Source organism: Rhagoletis pomonella, unplaced genomic scaffold (assembly GCF_013731165.1).
Source record: "Rhagoletis pomonella isolate Grant_MI unplaced genomic scaffold, Rhpom_1.0 Rhpom_scaffold_00003, whole genome shotgun sequence".
NCBI lineage: Eukaryota > Metazoa > Arthropoda > Insecta > Diptera > Tephritidae > Rhagoletis > Rhagoletis pomonella.
Genome location: NW_023458557.1, coordinates 81,462,805 through 81,481,454, shown reverse-complemented (window position 1 = coordinate 81,481,454; position 18,650 = coordinate 81,462,805). Strand labels below are relative to the sequence as shown.

Below are 18,650 nucleotides of genomic sequence, written 5' to 3'. Positions count from 1 at the left end.
TCGTGTGTGAGTGCAATGCGAATAAGTGACTGTAAAAATTTACAAAATGTCACGCGCGCGATGTCAAAAGCGATAATAAAAAGTGGAAATTGAACAAAAAACGAAAGATTCAAAATTTTCGCATTAGACACGAACCAGGAGAAACATTCCACAAATGTGCGTTATTAAATAACTAAATTTAAGCTAAGCGCTGCTAAACTAAAAAATAATAAAGCAAAGTGCAAGTGCAGCTGTCCCTTAAAAAAATATAGGTAGATATATATTTTTAGTGTTTCTGTGATATCAAACCAAAAGCCAAAAACAAAAAAAGAAGAAATCAAAAACTCCGCTTTCTGCATTCCCAAAAATGGAAATTGTAAAAATTGAATCGAATTTACAGCAATCGCCGTCGGCTGCCACACAACCAACGCCACTGCAAGCGCCGGCGGCGCCACAGCCACAGCCGCATTCACATGCCACATTGCCGCCAACAAGTGTATGCTCCGCGCAACAGCAACACCATCTACCGCTCGATTATAGTTTGGGCAATTTTAAACCTGCTGTTGCCGCTGATTTTCCTACCAATTTTGTTAGCGCCAGTGGCATAGGTGGCAGCGGCGGCGGCAGCACAACAGGCAACATGCCTTTGCGCGATTTAAATATGCGCTCTAATATGGCTACAACAATACCAAATCCAACGCAATTACTACAACAGCGCGTACAACAACAGCAGCAACACCACCAACAACAACAACAACAACAACAACAACAACAGCTACGCAGTGATCAATCGCAGCAAGATTATCAGCCGGTATCGGCATTTAAAGCCGTTTTACCTAAAAAGAAAATTGCCGACGGTAAGTTTTGTGGGAGAGCGAGAAATTTTAGAGAATAAGTAGATTTTTTTCAAACTGTGAGTGATGTGCATTTTATGAAAGGCAGTGAGAAAATATCAATCGCCTTTGGTGGCTAAATGCTGGCAGAAAATGTTGGTTTACAATTTTCATAATTCTCTAAAAAAAATTTGAATTTTACAAGAAATCCGTTGTGTATTTGAAGATATGTATGTACATACCACATATGTACGTGGCTAAAGCGATGGCGACCAGCGTGCACTTTTGCTCTAAGCGCGTATAGAAAGCTTTCTTTATTGGTGCAAGTTGTAGTTGTAGTTGTAGTTGAGAATTGTATTTTAAGAACTTTTAAAATGTAACTTCGAAAACATGCTCGTACATTGAGATTGCTAATTTCTATAGAAAAAATATTACGCTCTTGCTTGTGTATACGTACACGCAGTGTTGCCACTTTGTGAGTAATTCCTCAAAACGTGAGGAATTTCGGGTGCGCTTGAGTATTTTTTGAGGATTTTTATTTTGAGGAATTTTCTCTCGATATATTTGCAGATAACAAATGCAACCATGTTTTACACAAGAGAGTTGTTAATTCGCAAATTTTTGAACAAAAAGCTTTCCGAAGTTTTATAAAGAGCGAAATACACCACACAAGTGGCTTGTCAAAGATTCTTCAAACCTGGCGGCCAGAAAATCAAAAAATTTTGATTTTCGTTCACTTTTCCCTCAAACGGCTTGTCAAACCTTCAAACACCCCCATTCACAACATAAATAGCTTTAAGGAAAGCGATATTTCGCTTGGTTTGACAAGCCGCTTGTGTCGTGTTCGTGTTTTTCGCTCTTAAGCACATCTGCATTTGCTGCTAAATATTCAAAATGTTATTGATAATTTTTTTCATTCCATCGTTATATTTTCAACTTATTATAAATTAGCAAAATCTCAGTAACAAATGGAGAGAACACGCATTGTACGATCATAAGGATATTCATATTGACTCCTCATTAGATCTAGAAAATTATAGGAAAAGTTTTTGAATTAAAAGATTCTTCAGGTTCATATAAGCTTCCCAATTAAAAAAAAAATATATATCTGCATTACTAATATAGCCCTTTTCTAATGCTTCAGTAGAATGTATATTTAGTAGTTTAAAAATGTGTAGGACTGACTTGAGGACCAGACTGAGCACTGACATAGTTGCTGCAATATTATATACAAACCAAGGCATAAAAAATAACGGTGATACTTTATTTGAACCTGTAAATAGTATGCAGTAGCGGGGGCCGAAAATCAGCTTTTTTTTTTTTAGAATTTTGATTGGTAATTGCAAAAATATGGTTCATTATGCTCTAAAAAATATCTTTGTAAAGTGTTAAAATTTTTGGTCAATATCCTAGGCTCGCCCAAGTCCATCAAAGTTCAAGTTCTAAAAAAAATTTTCTCTTAGCTAACTTCGGTTCTCTACAAAAAAGGTTCATTTACCAAATTCTGTAGGACTAATACTTTAGAATATTAGTGCAATTTTAGTAAAAAAAGATGTTAATTAATTTATATTTTTTGAGCATATTGAACTTTGATGGACTTGGGCGATAGGATAGGATATTGACCAAAAAATTCCAAATTCCACACAGATTGTTTTTTTTTAAGCATAATGAGCCATATTTTTGCTATTACCAACAAAAAATTCTAAAAAAAGCGGATTTTCGGCCCACGCTAGTATGCAGTACACAATACTCATATCTGTAATAAGAAAATTTTGAGTAATTTGTTCGGATTTTGAGGATTTTTCGTTTGTTTTTGAAGTATTTGGTAAATTTTTTTGTGGCAACATTGCGTACACGTGATGGTCATGCTCTTTGAGCGTGTGCTCGTTCTCTGCCCATGCCTGGTCATCAGGTATGTAACTTGAGAATAGAAATCGCTGCATCTTTTAGGCGCATCTATATTACATAGTTACATTCCAAGCTAATAAAAGGAAGGTAAAAAGATTTTTTTGTTTTAAGTTTTTTCTCAATTTTTTTAAAAGGCAAACAAAAATTTTACATTCTTACACAGAAAAAATTGGGATTTTATGAAATAACTTAACTTCCCAGAAAAACAGGGTTTTGAAATAAAGGAATTGGAAAAAAATAAAAATCTGAAAAACAGTTTCTAAAAAAAGTTAAAAACTGTGCCATTTTATATAAAAATCAATTTAAAAAAAGTTAAAAGGCTACACACACACATACATACATAGGTATACTTGCGGGCCCACTATAAAAGGAAAAAGGATTTTTGAATTTTCACAGAGAGAAATTAAAAAAAAAAAATATTAAAATGTTTTAATGTTCGAAATTTTTACACAGAAAGAAATAGTATTTTATGAAATAATTTAACTTCCCAAAAAAAAGTTTCTGAAATGAGGCATTGAAAGCCAGTAAAAATCTGAAAACCATAAAAAAAATGAAAAAAAAACTACGCCAGTTTTAAATATATTTATTAAAAAAAAATTAAATAGTTTTAAATATCGGTCGCCACTGGCCGGGCAGTGGTAAACCTCCGAGGGTATTTCTGCTTGAAAAGGGTTCTTATAAAACCACAACGCTCACCACAAATTGGAGTAGAAGCTGTGCTGATGTGTTAGCACCGAATACTTATTTATTTATTTAGTTTTAGATGAGATGCAGCATCATATTTTTTAAGAGAATTAAAGTTTCGTCTTTTTGGTAAAGAATATTATTATTTTTCATGAAATATTATATATGTATGTATGTATGTATTTACTCTTAAAGTGCGGTTAAACGTGGCAATGCAAGCGCTTTTTCTACGCGTTTTGCTGTCAAAATGCGAAAGCGAAAGATTACTTTCCCGTGTAAACAGCCAGAAAATCCTTTTTGCAGATTTGCAGACATCACTTTCGGAAATAAAAATTGCAAGGTGTAACAGCAACTGAAATTATGCAAATCGCTTTCGAGAAATAATTTCAACTTGCTCGTGCTGCACTAGCAATTTTAATTTTTGCCGCAAGTGCTGTCAAACCAACCAAGAGTTGCCATGTGACGCGTTTTTTGCGAATTTGTATACAATTATAAAAATGTTGAATAAAATATGAAAAATATGTGTAATTAATTTATTCTGCTGATATGGAGTATTTAAGTATTAATGTAATATATATTTTGTGACTGTTTTGTATACATTTTAGCAGGTTTAGCAAATTTTTAAGGTCATTTATTTTGTTATAGGCATAAAAATGTCTGGTAACATAGTTGAAAGTGGGCTTGTCTGTCTGTCACCGTGTAAACAGGCAAAAAGTAGTTTCGGAAAGTTTGGATTTCACAAATAAAAAGTGCTTTCAAAACTCACTTTACATGCAAGGTGTAACGCTCCTGCAAACTCTTTTGGAAATTCTTGAGTTTGACAGACTTTTGAAAAGGACTTGCACTTGCTATGTCTAACAGCTGGTTAAATCTGCAGTATATTTTCGCTTACCGCTTACTAGTAGAGTTTGTAGTTCAAAATTTGTGTGTACCATTTTAATCCTTTAACTTTCAAATAGGGTCAAAAGGACACGTTGTGGTAGCAGTTAAAGGTCCAAAATGTTCCTTGAAGAATTTTACTATATTCAAAAAAAAAAAAAAAAAATCTTAAATGTCTATTTTTTTAAATTCTGCGTGCTGATAAAAGTTAATAAAAAAATATAAAATAAAATAAAACAGATGTTTTAATACTTAGATATGTATCTTAAAAAGATAGTAAAAAAGTTAAAAGAAAATGGTCTGAATTGTATACATAAAGTTTTACTTTTTTCAGAAAAAAAACAACAAATTGAAAAAGTTAAAAAACATTTTTGGAATTTTTTTGTGCAAAATGAATTGTATACACTTTACTTTCTACAGTTACTGAAAAATAAAAAAGGCTATTCTAAAAATTTCTTACAGAATTCACCAACTTTTCTAGACATAACTTAATTTACTTGACAAAAAATCTGTTAAAAAAAATTTAAAATAGAATATTTTTACAAAGCCTGACTTTTCAACAAAAAATTAATTAAACTAACTTAAAAAAAAAAGAAATAATAAGTTTTACATTCAAAAAGCCTTAGTTTTATCAAAATTTAAAATGCATTAGACAGTTAAAGGGGCATTTTTTTACATTTATCTTAGAGGGGAAAGTCGTATTATCTCAAAAATTTAAAAGAGCTGTTCTGAATTTTTTCAGAAAAAAAACTTTTCTTGGTGGAAAAAATTTCTAAACAAATTAAAAAAATTGCGACGAAGCTTTCCACAATATTTCCTCATAAATTTAAAAAAGCTGTTCTGAATTTTTTCAAAAAAAAAGTTTTCTTGGAAAGAATAAAAAAAAACCGACGAAGCTTGATTTTCTATAAAAAAGCTGGTTGTAGTCATACACTTCACTTTTTTAGTTCATTCAATCTTGAAGCGGAAATATTTTTCAGTATGTATGAACTAAAGGTAGGCAGGGGTAGTATATTTTAAATACACAGAAAAACTAAACTCTTACATATACCAAAAACCCAATTTATAGCAAAATTACTTAAAAAAAGCTTCATAAAATATTTTTACGCAAACCACGTATTTTCTCAAATTCAGGAAAAGTATAAAAGCTTTTTTTTTAAATTTTCCCAAACAAACAATTAAAAAGTTTAAGCTGGTTTGAAAAGTATACCTAGAAAATGCGTAATCTTATACGTAGAAACATTAAATGAATGGAAAAGTAAAAAAAAAAACATTTTTGAATTATTTCCATAAGAAAAGCTTTTACTTTGCTCAATGGCTGAAAAGTGGGAAAATCTTTTTTGAAAGCTTTGAAGCAGAAAAAACATAGCTTTTGAGATGTGCTTAGGAAAAGTCTAAAAAAAGTCGTTACATGTTTTTATTTAATTTTAAACACAAATAATTTCACATTATCATAGAAAAAAAATTAAAATAAATAAAACAAAACTTTTCTGAAATTTTTACACCGAACAAGTTTGTTTTTTTATGAAAAAGGTAAAAAAGGAGCTTTTGATCCAAACTTCTAAGCAGAGAAAAAAGATCAGTGGAAATCTATTAAAAAAAGTTGAAAGTTTGTGAGAAATGTTCTTTTTTAAATATTTACATATCAGACAAATAGAAAAGCTTTAATTAAACTTTTTACATAGAAAAAGCTTAACTTGTTTTTTTTTTTAGAAAAACCACTTTTCAAAAGCATAGGGGAATTGTACGAGATGAAGTAATAACAGCGAGATGAAAGATTTTTCACGTATTCGACAAAGCTTTATATGTACATTTTAGCTTTTCATTGAATAAAGCAGCCAAAACGTAAAGGCGGTGTTATTACTTCATAAAAATGTTTCCAATTCGTAGCCACAAAGTTTTGCGCGAAAATATTCCGCAAAGGAGATTTTTTCTGAAAAAATATTTTAATTTTCATTTAGAAGAATATGAGCCCTAAGTTACATACAGCCGAGTTTGAGAGAGCGAGTTTTTGTAGAAAGTAAATTTTTGAAATTTGAAATAAAATTCTATACTTTTTTTTCCATATATAAAGAGGTTTTAATCATTTACTGCACAATCTATAGACGTATTTTGTACAAATGATTCACGCATAATATGGGCATGTGTAGAAAATTTAACACCCTATGGGAACACCACGCAACACGACTGATATGGATCTCGGTTCATAAAGGCATACAGGGGGTTACTAGGAGGCTGACAGACTAACAAGTGCAACTGCAGCTGCCCGGCTAATAGAACCAGAACTCTTCCTTGCTAACGGACCACTTACATTCAGACTCAGGGTTAAGAGCAGAGGAGCAGCTGCTTAGAAGAGCACATTGTATAGGAAGTTGCAAATCCAACAAATTAATGAAGTTAAGCATTCTTCCAAAGATAAGCCAAGACATATTACAGGTATACTGATGTGCCATTGCAAGCTCCAAACCCACCCAAACAGCCTAGGAATTAACTCAGATGACCATTGCCCCTACTGTAATACGGCGGCGGAGACCACATTGCACCTCTTTCTAGGCGAGATTTTTGTAATGAGTCTTGAGGGCATAATAGACACAAAGTCGTAGTGCAAATCTATCTGGGACAATGGACGGTAAATGAACTGTCAAAATTCAGTGTAAACTTATAATTGAAAAAAAAGCTTCATTTGTTTACCATAACAAAAGAAAATGCTTCAAAAAGCAAAATAATTTTAAGCGCTAAAATTCGCAAAAAGTTCTTTAGATACCGCATATGTTTTTAAGTGTGAATTTAAAGCAAAAAAAAAAAAAAACGTAAAAAATTAAACTTGGCAAAACTTTAAAACACCGCCACATTTCACCTGATGAGTTTCATCAATTCGCCAACTGTCGCCGCCGCCGGCACCCAACTACTAGCCTGCGGAGTTGTTGTGTACTCCCCAGTTAATTAAAACTGGCGACGATGAGCCACGCGTTGACAGCGCCAAAAGAGCACATACAAAAAGTATAGTAAAAACAACAACAACAATAGCCAAAGCAAAGGCAAAGCACAAAGTGAAATGGCAAAAACATGAAAAATGCACGAAAACAGGAGGAAAAAAAATTAAAATTAATTTGAGTAATGTGTGATTTTAAAGCGCACAGTCCGCCAACAATGCAGCACTAAAATCTATGTGCATATGTGTGTATATATACAGCGCAGGACAATTATAACAGACGGACAAAGAGAAAATCCAAAAATCCATTATTCCGTTTGTGGATCATTGCGCGCTGAGCTGGCAGTGGAAATCTCCCAAGCGGACGACGACATGAACATGGAAAACATGGTAAAAGGCGTTGAGAAGATAAAAAACAACAACAACAACAACAGCAACGATGAAATCAAAAACAAAAAAGCACGAAAAAAGCACGAATATGCAAAGATTTTTTGATTGAAAAATCCATATCAGCAGGATACATGAAGCTGAGTGCTGGTAAACATGGATTGAAATACTCGTATGTGTGTAGATATGTAGTATTATGTACATACTATATATGTATATCAAATATATACATATGTATGTACATTTGTAAGCGAAAAATAGCATTTGAAGAGTTGTACAAACACAGCATGGAGGCATGGTTGGAGCTTGGTGGGGAGAACTTTGCGGATGGCATGAAGCGCAAATGTAGCGAGGACAACAGATTTGTGAAAATGGCGCATTTGCGGGTAATGCTTTTGTTAAAGTCCGCTGTATGGCGTGGGTGACTAACTAACCTGTGTATCAGTGCGCTACACTTATTGCTCGTATGCTGAGATACAAATGCATATATACAAGTATACTTATGTATGCGCATTAGGATGCCTCGTAAAAAAAAAAAAAATTGACTTTTCCACGGGAACTACACAACTTTTTACATTTTAAGACTTCCGCAAAAATATTTTGAAAAAATTTTATATCTTATCTTACTAAGCTGGCCCGATTTGAAAATACCTCCAAAAATCTCGTTATTTTCCGTTGATAAACTTTTCAAACATTTTCATTCAGACTTTTTAAGCTAAAACTCTTCTTTCATCTAAAGTGATTTTTGAGAATAATATTTGTTAAAACTACTGTTTTTTTTTAATAAAAAAAAAACGATTTTTGCAAGTGTTTTCAAATCGGTCCAACTCATGTAGATCTTAATATTTTTCCAAATTATTTTTGCGGATGTCTTAAAATATAATAAGTTTTTGATTTCGATGGAAAAAGAGTACCGCTTTTTTTGTAGGGAGAGTGATTCATCCTAATGTACGTATGTTTTTTTTGTAGCGAAGTGCTGTTTTGGATATTGAATTGCATTTATGTTGTAGCGACAGAGGCAAGTAAATGCCCAACCAAAATGGTGTGTACTTACAATATACATATACATATGTACTACATATCTCCATTTATTCTACGCACTTATTTTTATCCGACTTCAAAAAAGGAGAAGGTTATCAATACGTCGGAATATTTTTTTGAATTTTTTTTTTATGTTTGTTACCGCATAACTTTTGATCACGTCAACCGATTTCCATAATACTTTTTCTATCGGAAAGGTAGTTCCATACTAATTAAAAGAAATTAACGGTAATCTTAAATTTGTATATGAGAATTGAGGTCGGTTTTGTTTTTTGCTTAAAAATTATTGGTTTATAAAACAAATTTGCAAAATCGAAAAAAGCGACTCTTAAAGAGCTTTCCTGTGTTTGTTCAATCTTATGCTTTCATCCGTGGTACACGAATATCTTAGTCAGTGAAAATTCACCATTTTACGAAAGGAATACAAAAAAAAATAAAAAAAAAAATACAAAGCTTGAAAAGTTAAAAAGCATTGGCCGTGGTCAAGGCGTTACGTGGGTGTCCATCATCAAGCTATGGTTGTATGCATTCAGGACCAAAACACAGCCATATTTGAAACTTTTTAAAACATTCCATTGATTTCTATCAGTGAATATCAGGGGAGCTTTAATTCTGTTAGCTCCCATATGAAATCTATGGAAAGCATTAGAAAGCTTCAAAAAGCTTCTCCCACGGAGTATTCCAGTTAGGCCCGAGAGAACTTTTATGGCCGTTTTCACCATCTCTGGTTAACACTAATCCCCAGTTAAACATTGTTACCGACGTTACCGACCCAATGTTAAATTAATGGAGTCAGTACCGTCGGTAACGATGTTTAACTGGAGATTAGTGTTAACCAGAGATGGTGAAAACGGCCCTAACTCTCAATGAGTTCATCCCGCAGGATGTGGTTTGGCCGTGTCTGATTAACTTACATTTAGTATGCACCCGCACAGAGTAAAGGACAAAGAAATTCACAAAAAAAAAGAAGGAAACTTGAAATGCCTTGTAAATATAAAAACTGTATGAAAATATAATTTTATAGAGCTTTTTTAAAGCCACTTTATCTTTTATGAATATAGCCAAAAGCTTTAACTCCATTTTCATCTATACCGCCGACTACCAGATAAAGCTTTTATCCTGTGTGCGCTTATAAAAAATCTTCAAAGTCATTTTATATGGACACGCAGAAGTTAAAAGCTGTCTTTGGTTGTGCATGATCTACAAAGGGCTCACAAAATCTATGTTCGCGGACAGCTGCTGATTTTGATAGTAACTGATCTAAATAAAAGCCCTTGTTCGAGTTGCAATCACAGCCGCAGTGTTGCGCGAATAATTAAAGTATGTATTACGTTCGGTGTGAATTTCAAGCAACGTTTTATCAGTTGGGCAGTTGCAACAGTGTTGCCGCTTTCACTTGCTTTCTCCATTACCGATTGTTCATCGGCTGCGATAGAAGCTTGTGAAGACCGCTCATCGCAATCGCAGGAGTTAGATAGCAGGAGATATCGGTTGTTCAGTGCACGGACTTTACCACTTTATTGGTAGATCTACCAACTTTTTAGCTATATTATTTTGTCTACCATTTTTACCAACAAAGGCTAAAAATCGACCAATGTTTTGCGACAAGAAAACAAAGAGATTTAAATAAACGGCGTTTTTGCAAAAACATCGACGATAGATATGCATATATTTTGTCATCGAACACACCTTAAGGGCTGGTTTCTCCAACTCAACTTAACTTAGTTAAGCCAATTTTCTTGACTTAGTCAAGAATAAGCTGTGTAAAACGTAGGCTAACTTGTGACTTAAGTCCAAAAAGTGGCTGAACTAAGTTAAGTTGAGTTGGAGAAACCAGCACTTAATAAAAATGAAAAGATAACTTTGACGGAGAATAATCGTTTGAGCCTCCCTCCTATGAAATTAATACAAGGCCCGAATGAGGGCATCCGTGATCGAATCAAATTTTATACGAAATTTCTTTTCAAGCATTCGGTAGCGACTTCGCCTTTTCAATTCAAATTGAAAAGGAGAAAGCTGCCATTTTATTTCATTCGATTCGACTCAAATTTCGTTCAATAACGGATGCTGTGATTGACCGATTGACCAGTTTTATGTATAGGCTTTCTGATGAATATTTTATTCATGGGAAATACATTTTTGTTGTTTTATATAAAAATACAATTTGTCTCAAGGCGAATTCATATTAGGTGAAAGCGCGAGTACAAAAAAAAAAAAACTACACTATCTAACAAATTTGACGCACAATGCCAGTAAGAATTACAACAAATACATTATTTCGACATTAAGAACCACCGAGGCGAAAATCCTGCTGCTCTGGCAACACCATCTTATATGAATTCGCCATGTTTCAATCCTATATGAGTTAAAACAATCTGATATGGTTTCTTTTAAAAAATGTATCAACTTCTACCATTTTTTGTACGCTAATGGAGATAGCAAGTTATTACGTGCCTCGAACATGCCCAAAAGTTTAGGATCAAGACATAACCCGCGAAAACAGCTCTACCAATCAGTAAGGTCAGCACAAAAAGAAGTTGCAAAAGGAAATTATACAAATAGAGTTAGAGGAATTTCTGTAAAATAAGTTTGTCTTGAATTTAACAACTACTCTTATACAATTCAATTTCAGAGAATACCAGAAAATTTGAAGGCAAAATTTTAAAATGACTTTTGGCACGCTAAAATTGCTCCCCATCTGTGAGCTCGGCATAATATAATATAATGATAATAGTTTTTGGCCAAACTTCTCCTACGATTTGTGGCGTACGCTTGATGTTATCGCACTATAAAGGGAGGGATCTACAGTTTTACGCCGACTCCGAACAGCGATTGTATTTTTATGAGCAGCAGTTTTTCCTGGCGGAAATACACTCGGAGGCATGTCATTGCCAGTCGAGAGGCAACCGCAATTAGAAAAAAATTGTTTTTTTTTTTTTTTTTTTTTTTTTGTTGGGTTGAACCGGGCTTGAACCCAGGCCCCGTGGAGTGGTACCGCGCACGGCTAACCACTACACTATAGCGGCCGCCAAGCTTAAAGTATAGGCATGTGCGAAATAGAGAGTGGAGGGAAGTTCTATGGAAATACAAGGCGGAGTTATTTATTGTACAGCGCTCGGGAGCCGTAGACGACCCAGAGCGAGCGCTTTATTTGGGTTAAAGAGATGGTAAGGTAGGTCGCGGTTCGACATTGAATGGTATTCTGCGAGCAAATCGAAATACTGTACAATTTCCTAGCTCAATTCAGAACAGTATGGAGCAAGGCGAATTTATACATGGTGGTGTTAAAAGAACAAAAACAAAAATTACAACAACAAATTATACGCACATTGACAATCATTACATAACCAAATTACAAGAAACACATTATTTTGACAAAAGGTACAAATTCGCCGTAAAATCAGCGGATCCGATAACACCACCTTGTATAGATTCGTCTTGGTATGAAGGAGAAGCATTTAAGAGGCGAGTTTCGAGAGCAGCGTTTGACTGAGAGGTTGGCTTCTAGCGACAGCATAGTTCCGCGAGCATCAATGGTTGCATGTCGGCGATGACAAGCAGGCGAATTTAAGAGCGCAGATGTGCTCGCGGAGCTCACATATATGTATGTATGCAAGAATGATAGAATACAAGATTGCGCCTATCAGAGAGGATTTTTGAGAATAACTTTTGCGTGACGTCACACTGGTGCAATTGCGAGAGAGAAATGCCAAAACGTGAGCAAGAATGGAAGAAGAAGAAAAAATGTTGCAAGGAAAACGTAAACAAGTTGCACCAGTGTGACGTCATGCAAACAACGATTCTGTCAAATTCGTTAAGAGAGGAATAGCGGTCCGAGATCGGCGCAACCTTTGTATTCTCTCAATCGTGGTATGTATGTATGTAACCTTCGCTTTTCGGGTTCGTAATGGGCCCCTATGGACAAAGGAACAAAGGAAATTGTTGGAAATCTGTAAGCAGAGAAATATATTGCGCTTGATGATCACGCGAGGAACCACATGTTCTTTTTGATGGTGCGGGCTGACGGAGAAAAGAAAAGTTGCACTATCGGAGGCTCACTTAATTTCACCCGCTTAGGATAGAATAGCTCTGGTTAGCGGGAAGTGTCCCCCTTAAATTACACTCAGTTTAAGCATTTACAATGGACACCATGGATAATAAACTGATGAACGCCATCTCCATTGAAACTACCACGACACTCAAATTATGTGAAGAAGTTTATTTTTTTAATCGACGCTTTTAAAGGGGACCGGAGGTAGCAACATATTCTTACTGGTTACAAAACCGGCCACTGGCTCAATTCAAAGTTGTTATGGAACATATCCAAACAAGGCATCATCGTACTATTTCAAAAAAATGTCATCTATGAATAGTTTTTGAGCAGAGTTACTACCTATCAAAGAATAAAATAAAAAAAATTATGTTTAAATAAACTTATGAGTATTCATAAAAATGGTTACATTTGGTATATTTAAAAATCATTTCTTTTTTATTTTATTCTTTGAGTGATGGCAACCCTGTTAAAAAATTATTCATAGATCACATTTTGGAAACTGAATATTAATAAAATATTTTCAATTAAATTTAAGAGATGTTTTTCACGTTTAATTTCTGCAAATAGTATTATAGCGTATTTACATTGTTTACTCAAGTAGCGCGTTGCCACAGGACATGTTTTTTTTACGTGCGATGTTCGTTGGTGGAAATGAATGTAAATTTGTATCTTACATAGATAAATCTATATATATATATTTACCTATGTACATATGTATGTATATGTTTATATATAAACTATACATATGTGCATTTGTATTTGCATATGTATGTATGTAAATGCGTTACACCCGCATTTTATATGTACATATTATGTCTCACAAAGTTGATGACGATGAGCGCCAGAGCAACAAAGCTCAACGCCGACTTACAATATGGATTTGTGCTGTCACTTTTTTCTGCACAATTTTTGTGGATACGGGTATTTCGTATATACATACATATGTATGAATGTATGTACATATGCCTGCTGCCGTTTCACGCATATGTGTTACATATGTATTTATATACATTAGACCGCATCACCAAAAGAAAGGTGCGGTTTTCCGCCGGAATTACAAAATTTACTATATTTTAAGAGGTCAACCAAAATATTTCGAAAAAATATTAAGATTTAAGCGAGATGGACCGATTTGAAAATACCTCCAAAAATGGAGTTTTTTTATGAATAAAAATAGTTTCTTAAAGAACTTTTTGAAAAAAGTCGCCTCGGATGACAAAACAGATTAGGCTTAAAAAATATTTAAAAATCTTTTCAACGGGAACGTTAATAATGAGATTTTTGATGCTGTTTTACTACTTATTTCGAAGATTGATTTGCGAAAAACTTAAATAACTGGGTCAAAAGTAGAAAGGCATTTTCCCACTATTTTTTGATTTATGTGCAAAAAAGTTATTCGTGTTCCCAATTTTTTTTTATTTTTTTTTTATTTTATTTTTTATTTTTTCCTCTGTTTTTATTTATGTACAAAAAAGTCATTCGTGTCCCAATATTTGTTTTTTTTTTTTCAAATACCAACACATCTTAATTCAACTTTGAATGATGTTCGTTCATCCTACCTTTCTCTTTAATCCTTTGAATGAGCTTCTTAACAAACAATACAAATACCTTTCCAATGATACCTCACAAGTCTAAATCGGAAGAGCTTAGGTTCAGTTATTCAAGTTTTTCTTATACCAATCTCTGAAAAAAGTGAAAGAAAACAACATCAAAAATCTCATTATTACAATTCCGTTCAAGATTTTAGTTTTTTATTTTTTTTTAAGTATTTTTATGTAAAGTTTTTAAGCTTAAACCGATTTGTCATTTGAGGGGATTTTTCCAAAAAACACATCTTTAAGAAACTATTTTTATTCATAAAAAACTCCATTTTTGGAGGTATTTACAAATCGGTCCAGCTCGCTTAAATCTTAATATTTTTCCGAAATATTTTGGTGGACGTCTTAAAATATAATAGATTTTATAATTACAATGGAAAACCCGTACCGATTTTTTTTTTTGTGTAGGGAGTGATGCAGTCTAATATACATACATATATGTACATATGTATTTTTTTTTGATTTTTTTGCAACTTTTTCCCCGCTTGTTTGTCATGTGATACTGACAGCTGTGTATTGCCCAAAAATCTTTCTGGCTTAAACAACTGAAATGTGATTACTTTTCAACAATTCACACCATCAACCGCGCAGGCGTTTTCTAGGCTTACCTCTCAACTGCCATAGTGGCATATACGCTTCGGCTGTTTACACGTATGTACATATGTACATACATATATGTATATACATTTCGCAGGATTTTTGATGTAATTAAATTTCCACTTTGGTGAAAGCAGCTAGAATAGATTGAAGAAAAAAATAAAAATTTTATTAAATTTTGTAATATCTTTAAATGTTTTATTTTTACATGCATATAAATTATTGAGCAGTATGAAATGAGGAAAAAAATTTGACAATTTTAAAAAACTGGTATACTAAAAAGTGGTTATAAATTCTTTGTCATTTAAAATTTTGAAAAGGTTGGAGAAAAAGTATTGGTGATTCAAAAACTGGGCGTACACTTTTGGTTACTTAAGCAGTAGACATACATACAGAATTTGCTAATTTAAAAAAATTAACTTAAATTTTGGGTGATTTAAAAACTGGCCGTAGGGTTTTGGTTACTTAAGGACTATACATATTTTTTATAACTTAAAAACTTGGCATACATATGTTTTGGTTACTCAAGGACCAGATATAATTTGTAGGCAATTTAAAAATTTGATATTATATTTTGGTTCATTAAAAAATTTAATATGCCTAGATACATTTTTGCTAACTTAAAAATTGGGTATAAATACATATATGACAACTTGAAAATTGAACATAATTTTGCATAAAATGGAAACTCAAAATCTCAACATTTTTGATTACATATTTAAAAAGTGGTTTATTGAGGGCTGGAAATAATTTTATAGCCATTTTAAAATTTTACATGATTTTTTGAGGCAAAAAATCGGATCATAAATTGTAGATTATTTGGGAGCAGGACATAAAGTGTTAAATTGTTGTTGTAATTTTTGGCCAACACAAATTGGGCATAATTTTTAGTTATTTATAAACTGGACATACATATATATTTTTACAGCAATTTTAAAATTGGGCATAGTTTTATTTTTTGTCATTTGGGAGTGGGCCAAAAATTGTTGTTGTCAACAAATTTTTAAATTTTATGAACAAAAGATAAATTTGATTTTTGGAAATCGAAAATATCTCTTTCGTTCGTTAAACAAATTTACGCTGACAAGTGGAAAAGGTGGATAAAAAATGGACAGTAAAAATCTGTGACCCTTTTTCAATGATACTCTTTCAATGCACACTTTTTACAATTTAACATTAGCCGTTAAGTTTTTTACTTCGTATCGTACGAATAGTAACGAGTATGTACTTGTATTTAGTCGTATCTTTTCATCCCTACCCGTAGATCTAGAAAAGAGACCAGTGTCGACTACAGACTCCATCTTTCAATTTTTTCGAGTTTTGCGGCCTCAAAATAAGAACACAAGTTTAGTTTTTCTCCTACACGTAGAGTATGCTTTTCAGCTCTAAACGATGCTACCTATCGAAACTATCTAATGGTACATATCACTATCGGTACTTTTGTAGCTCTACATATCGTCGGCTCAGAGAATGGATGTCGTATGTTACAAAACAATGTTTTATTTTTTACATTTTTATTTCTTTCATTTCATTGGAAACTGAGTGAAAGCTAAAGTAAAAAAAAAAAAAAAAAAAAAATAGCTACTTAGTTTAATTTCCAATTTTAATTGTGTCGATATAGCAGAGGATCGTCAAATTGTCGTAAATATTCAAAGTTTTGATGTACATACGACAAATGTCTTATGATTAAAAAAAGTACGTATGTATGGGAATTTGTCATATCCCTGTGGGGAAAATCTCTACCCTGCAAGGACAGTGACTATCTTTTGACAAATCATTTGAGTGTGCAAGACTGATAGAGCTTTCTGTCACTGGCTACCCACAAGTCTCTATCAAATTCTAAAGGGCAGTGTAAAAAATCTGATGTAAACATTTGTGTACATGTGATCTTCCGTCTTCCTCCGACTTATGATGGCATTATTTAGTTGTCTCTTTTTAACCAATGCAAAATTTGTAAATGTGTTAGTAAGGTAAATGAGAATGTGTTAGTTTCCATCACACAATTCTTGTAGGCTAGTTTTGAGCCTGGTGCGTTTTTAGTACATTTAGATGCAGTACTGGTTCGCGATAAATCTCTTTTGCATGCAAACAACTGCCGAATTTAACATGGCGATGTTCTAGGAATTGTCAATTGCCCCCAACTGCATCGCTTTTTCAATAGTTCCGAAGTAGTCCTAAATTGTGTAGTTCCGAACCAGTTCTAAAATCGGCAGACGAAAGAAAAAAGTATCATGATTTTTCAATCTTTTCGGTTCTTCCGTGTGTGCGATTTTAAACTATATTTTCAAAGAAATGTTTTTTCAATTTGAAATTAAATTTGGTTGAATGATTTTAAGAAATGTACGTTTACATACCTTTGGCTTTAGCTGAATTAGCAAGATGTTAAAATGTTGACACAAATTTTGGTTTTGTATTACTAAGCTATGAAAAAGCGTCTACGAAGTGCGGAATAGAAGCGCTAGTCCGCGGTTTCCCTGCAGGGATGTGTCCAGGGTTGCCACTGACGAAAAAAAATATTTACCATCGACTAGAAAAAAATCTACCAAATGTGGGAAATATCTACCAATAACTGTTTTATAATTATTTTAATAAAAACTATAGTTTTATTATTTTTTTATTTATTTTAATTAAAACTATAGTTTTTATTTTTAGTTATTTCAATAAGAATTAAAATTGTTCTTAAGAACGTTTTATTTAACTAATTATACGGTATTTGGGTCGTATTATTGGCATATTCTCAGTTTCCTTCAACCAAAAGCGGAAGTGATGAAACTAGAGGCAACAATGAAACTTTATTATTTGAAAAACTTCAACTCGAGTTATTATAGACAAATACAGTGACTCAAAAAAGTGATTTTTTTTAATATTCGCAATATTTTTCGAGTAAAAGTTGTTTGCTGCTTTAACTAAATCCATAAAAATCGAGGATTCAAACTATATACAACATATAGAAAAATTCCAAAAATTTTGGTCTAAATTTCGAATTTTTTACTCAGAGTTTTTAGAACAATTTGAGGTATGGAGTTTTAAAGCAAATACTATTTGAGTATAGCCAAAAATGTGCTGCTTAAAATTCTCATTGATTTTTTTTATTTTTTTTCCATTGATAAAAAATGGCGTTGATTAAATTCTTGTTGCGAACAATCATGGTGCGTAATTACATACCTGTAAATTTTTTCTATATATTTAAATAATCATATAAAATATTTAGGCAATCAAAAGTTCCTCGGGATTACAGTAAAATTAGTTTTGAATGGAGCGCGATATGTTCGCCTTATATAGATATACATTTATACGTATGTAATTATATAAAAAGTATGCAAAGAAATTTATAATATATTTAAAGATAACTACGAACAATAAATCGGGAACGGAAAGTTCATCAAAAATCTACCTAAATGAGAAAAAATTTACCTTATTACCAACCCAAATTTTTTCTACCAATTTTGGTAACAATTTACCAAAGTGGCAACCCTGGATGTGTCGCACACAACAAAAGGCATACCCAATCATTAATGTTATGTCGCATACGACGAAATATACATATGCACAAAAACTAAGGGAGGTATAAACTAGTAATTTTTAGCAAAAAAAAAACCGACTTCAACTCCCATATAAAAAAAAAATATATATATATATATCTCATGATCCGCTGATCGGATCTTAACCAGATTAGTATGGGACCACCTCTGAGACACTACCTTTCCGTGGTCCAAAGTTATGCGGTAACATACATAAAAAAAAAAAAAAAAAAAAAA

At 32.9% G+C, this 18,650-nt stretch overlaps 1 protein-coding gene across 1 annotated transcript in view; it reads left to right on the top strand.

Moving 5' to 3' along the window:
- Window positions 1-315: 315 nt before the first annotated feature.
- Window positions 316-18,650, top strand: part of LOC118735654 (transcriptional regulator prz1) — a 77,327-nt gene continuing 58,992 nt past the window's right edge. Inside the window, exon 1 of the mRNA XM_036465541.1 lies at window positions 316-836. Coding sequence (XP_036321434.1) covers window positions 347-836 — 490 coding nt within the window. The 5' untranslated portion in view covers window positions 316-346. The remainder of the gene's footprint in view (window positions 837-18,650) is intronic.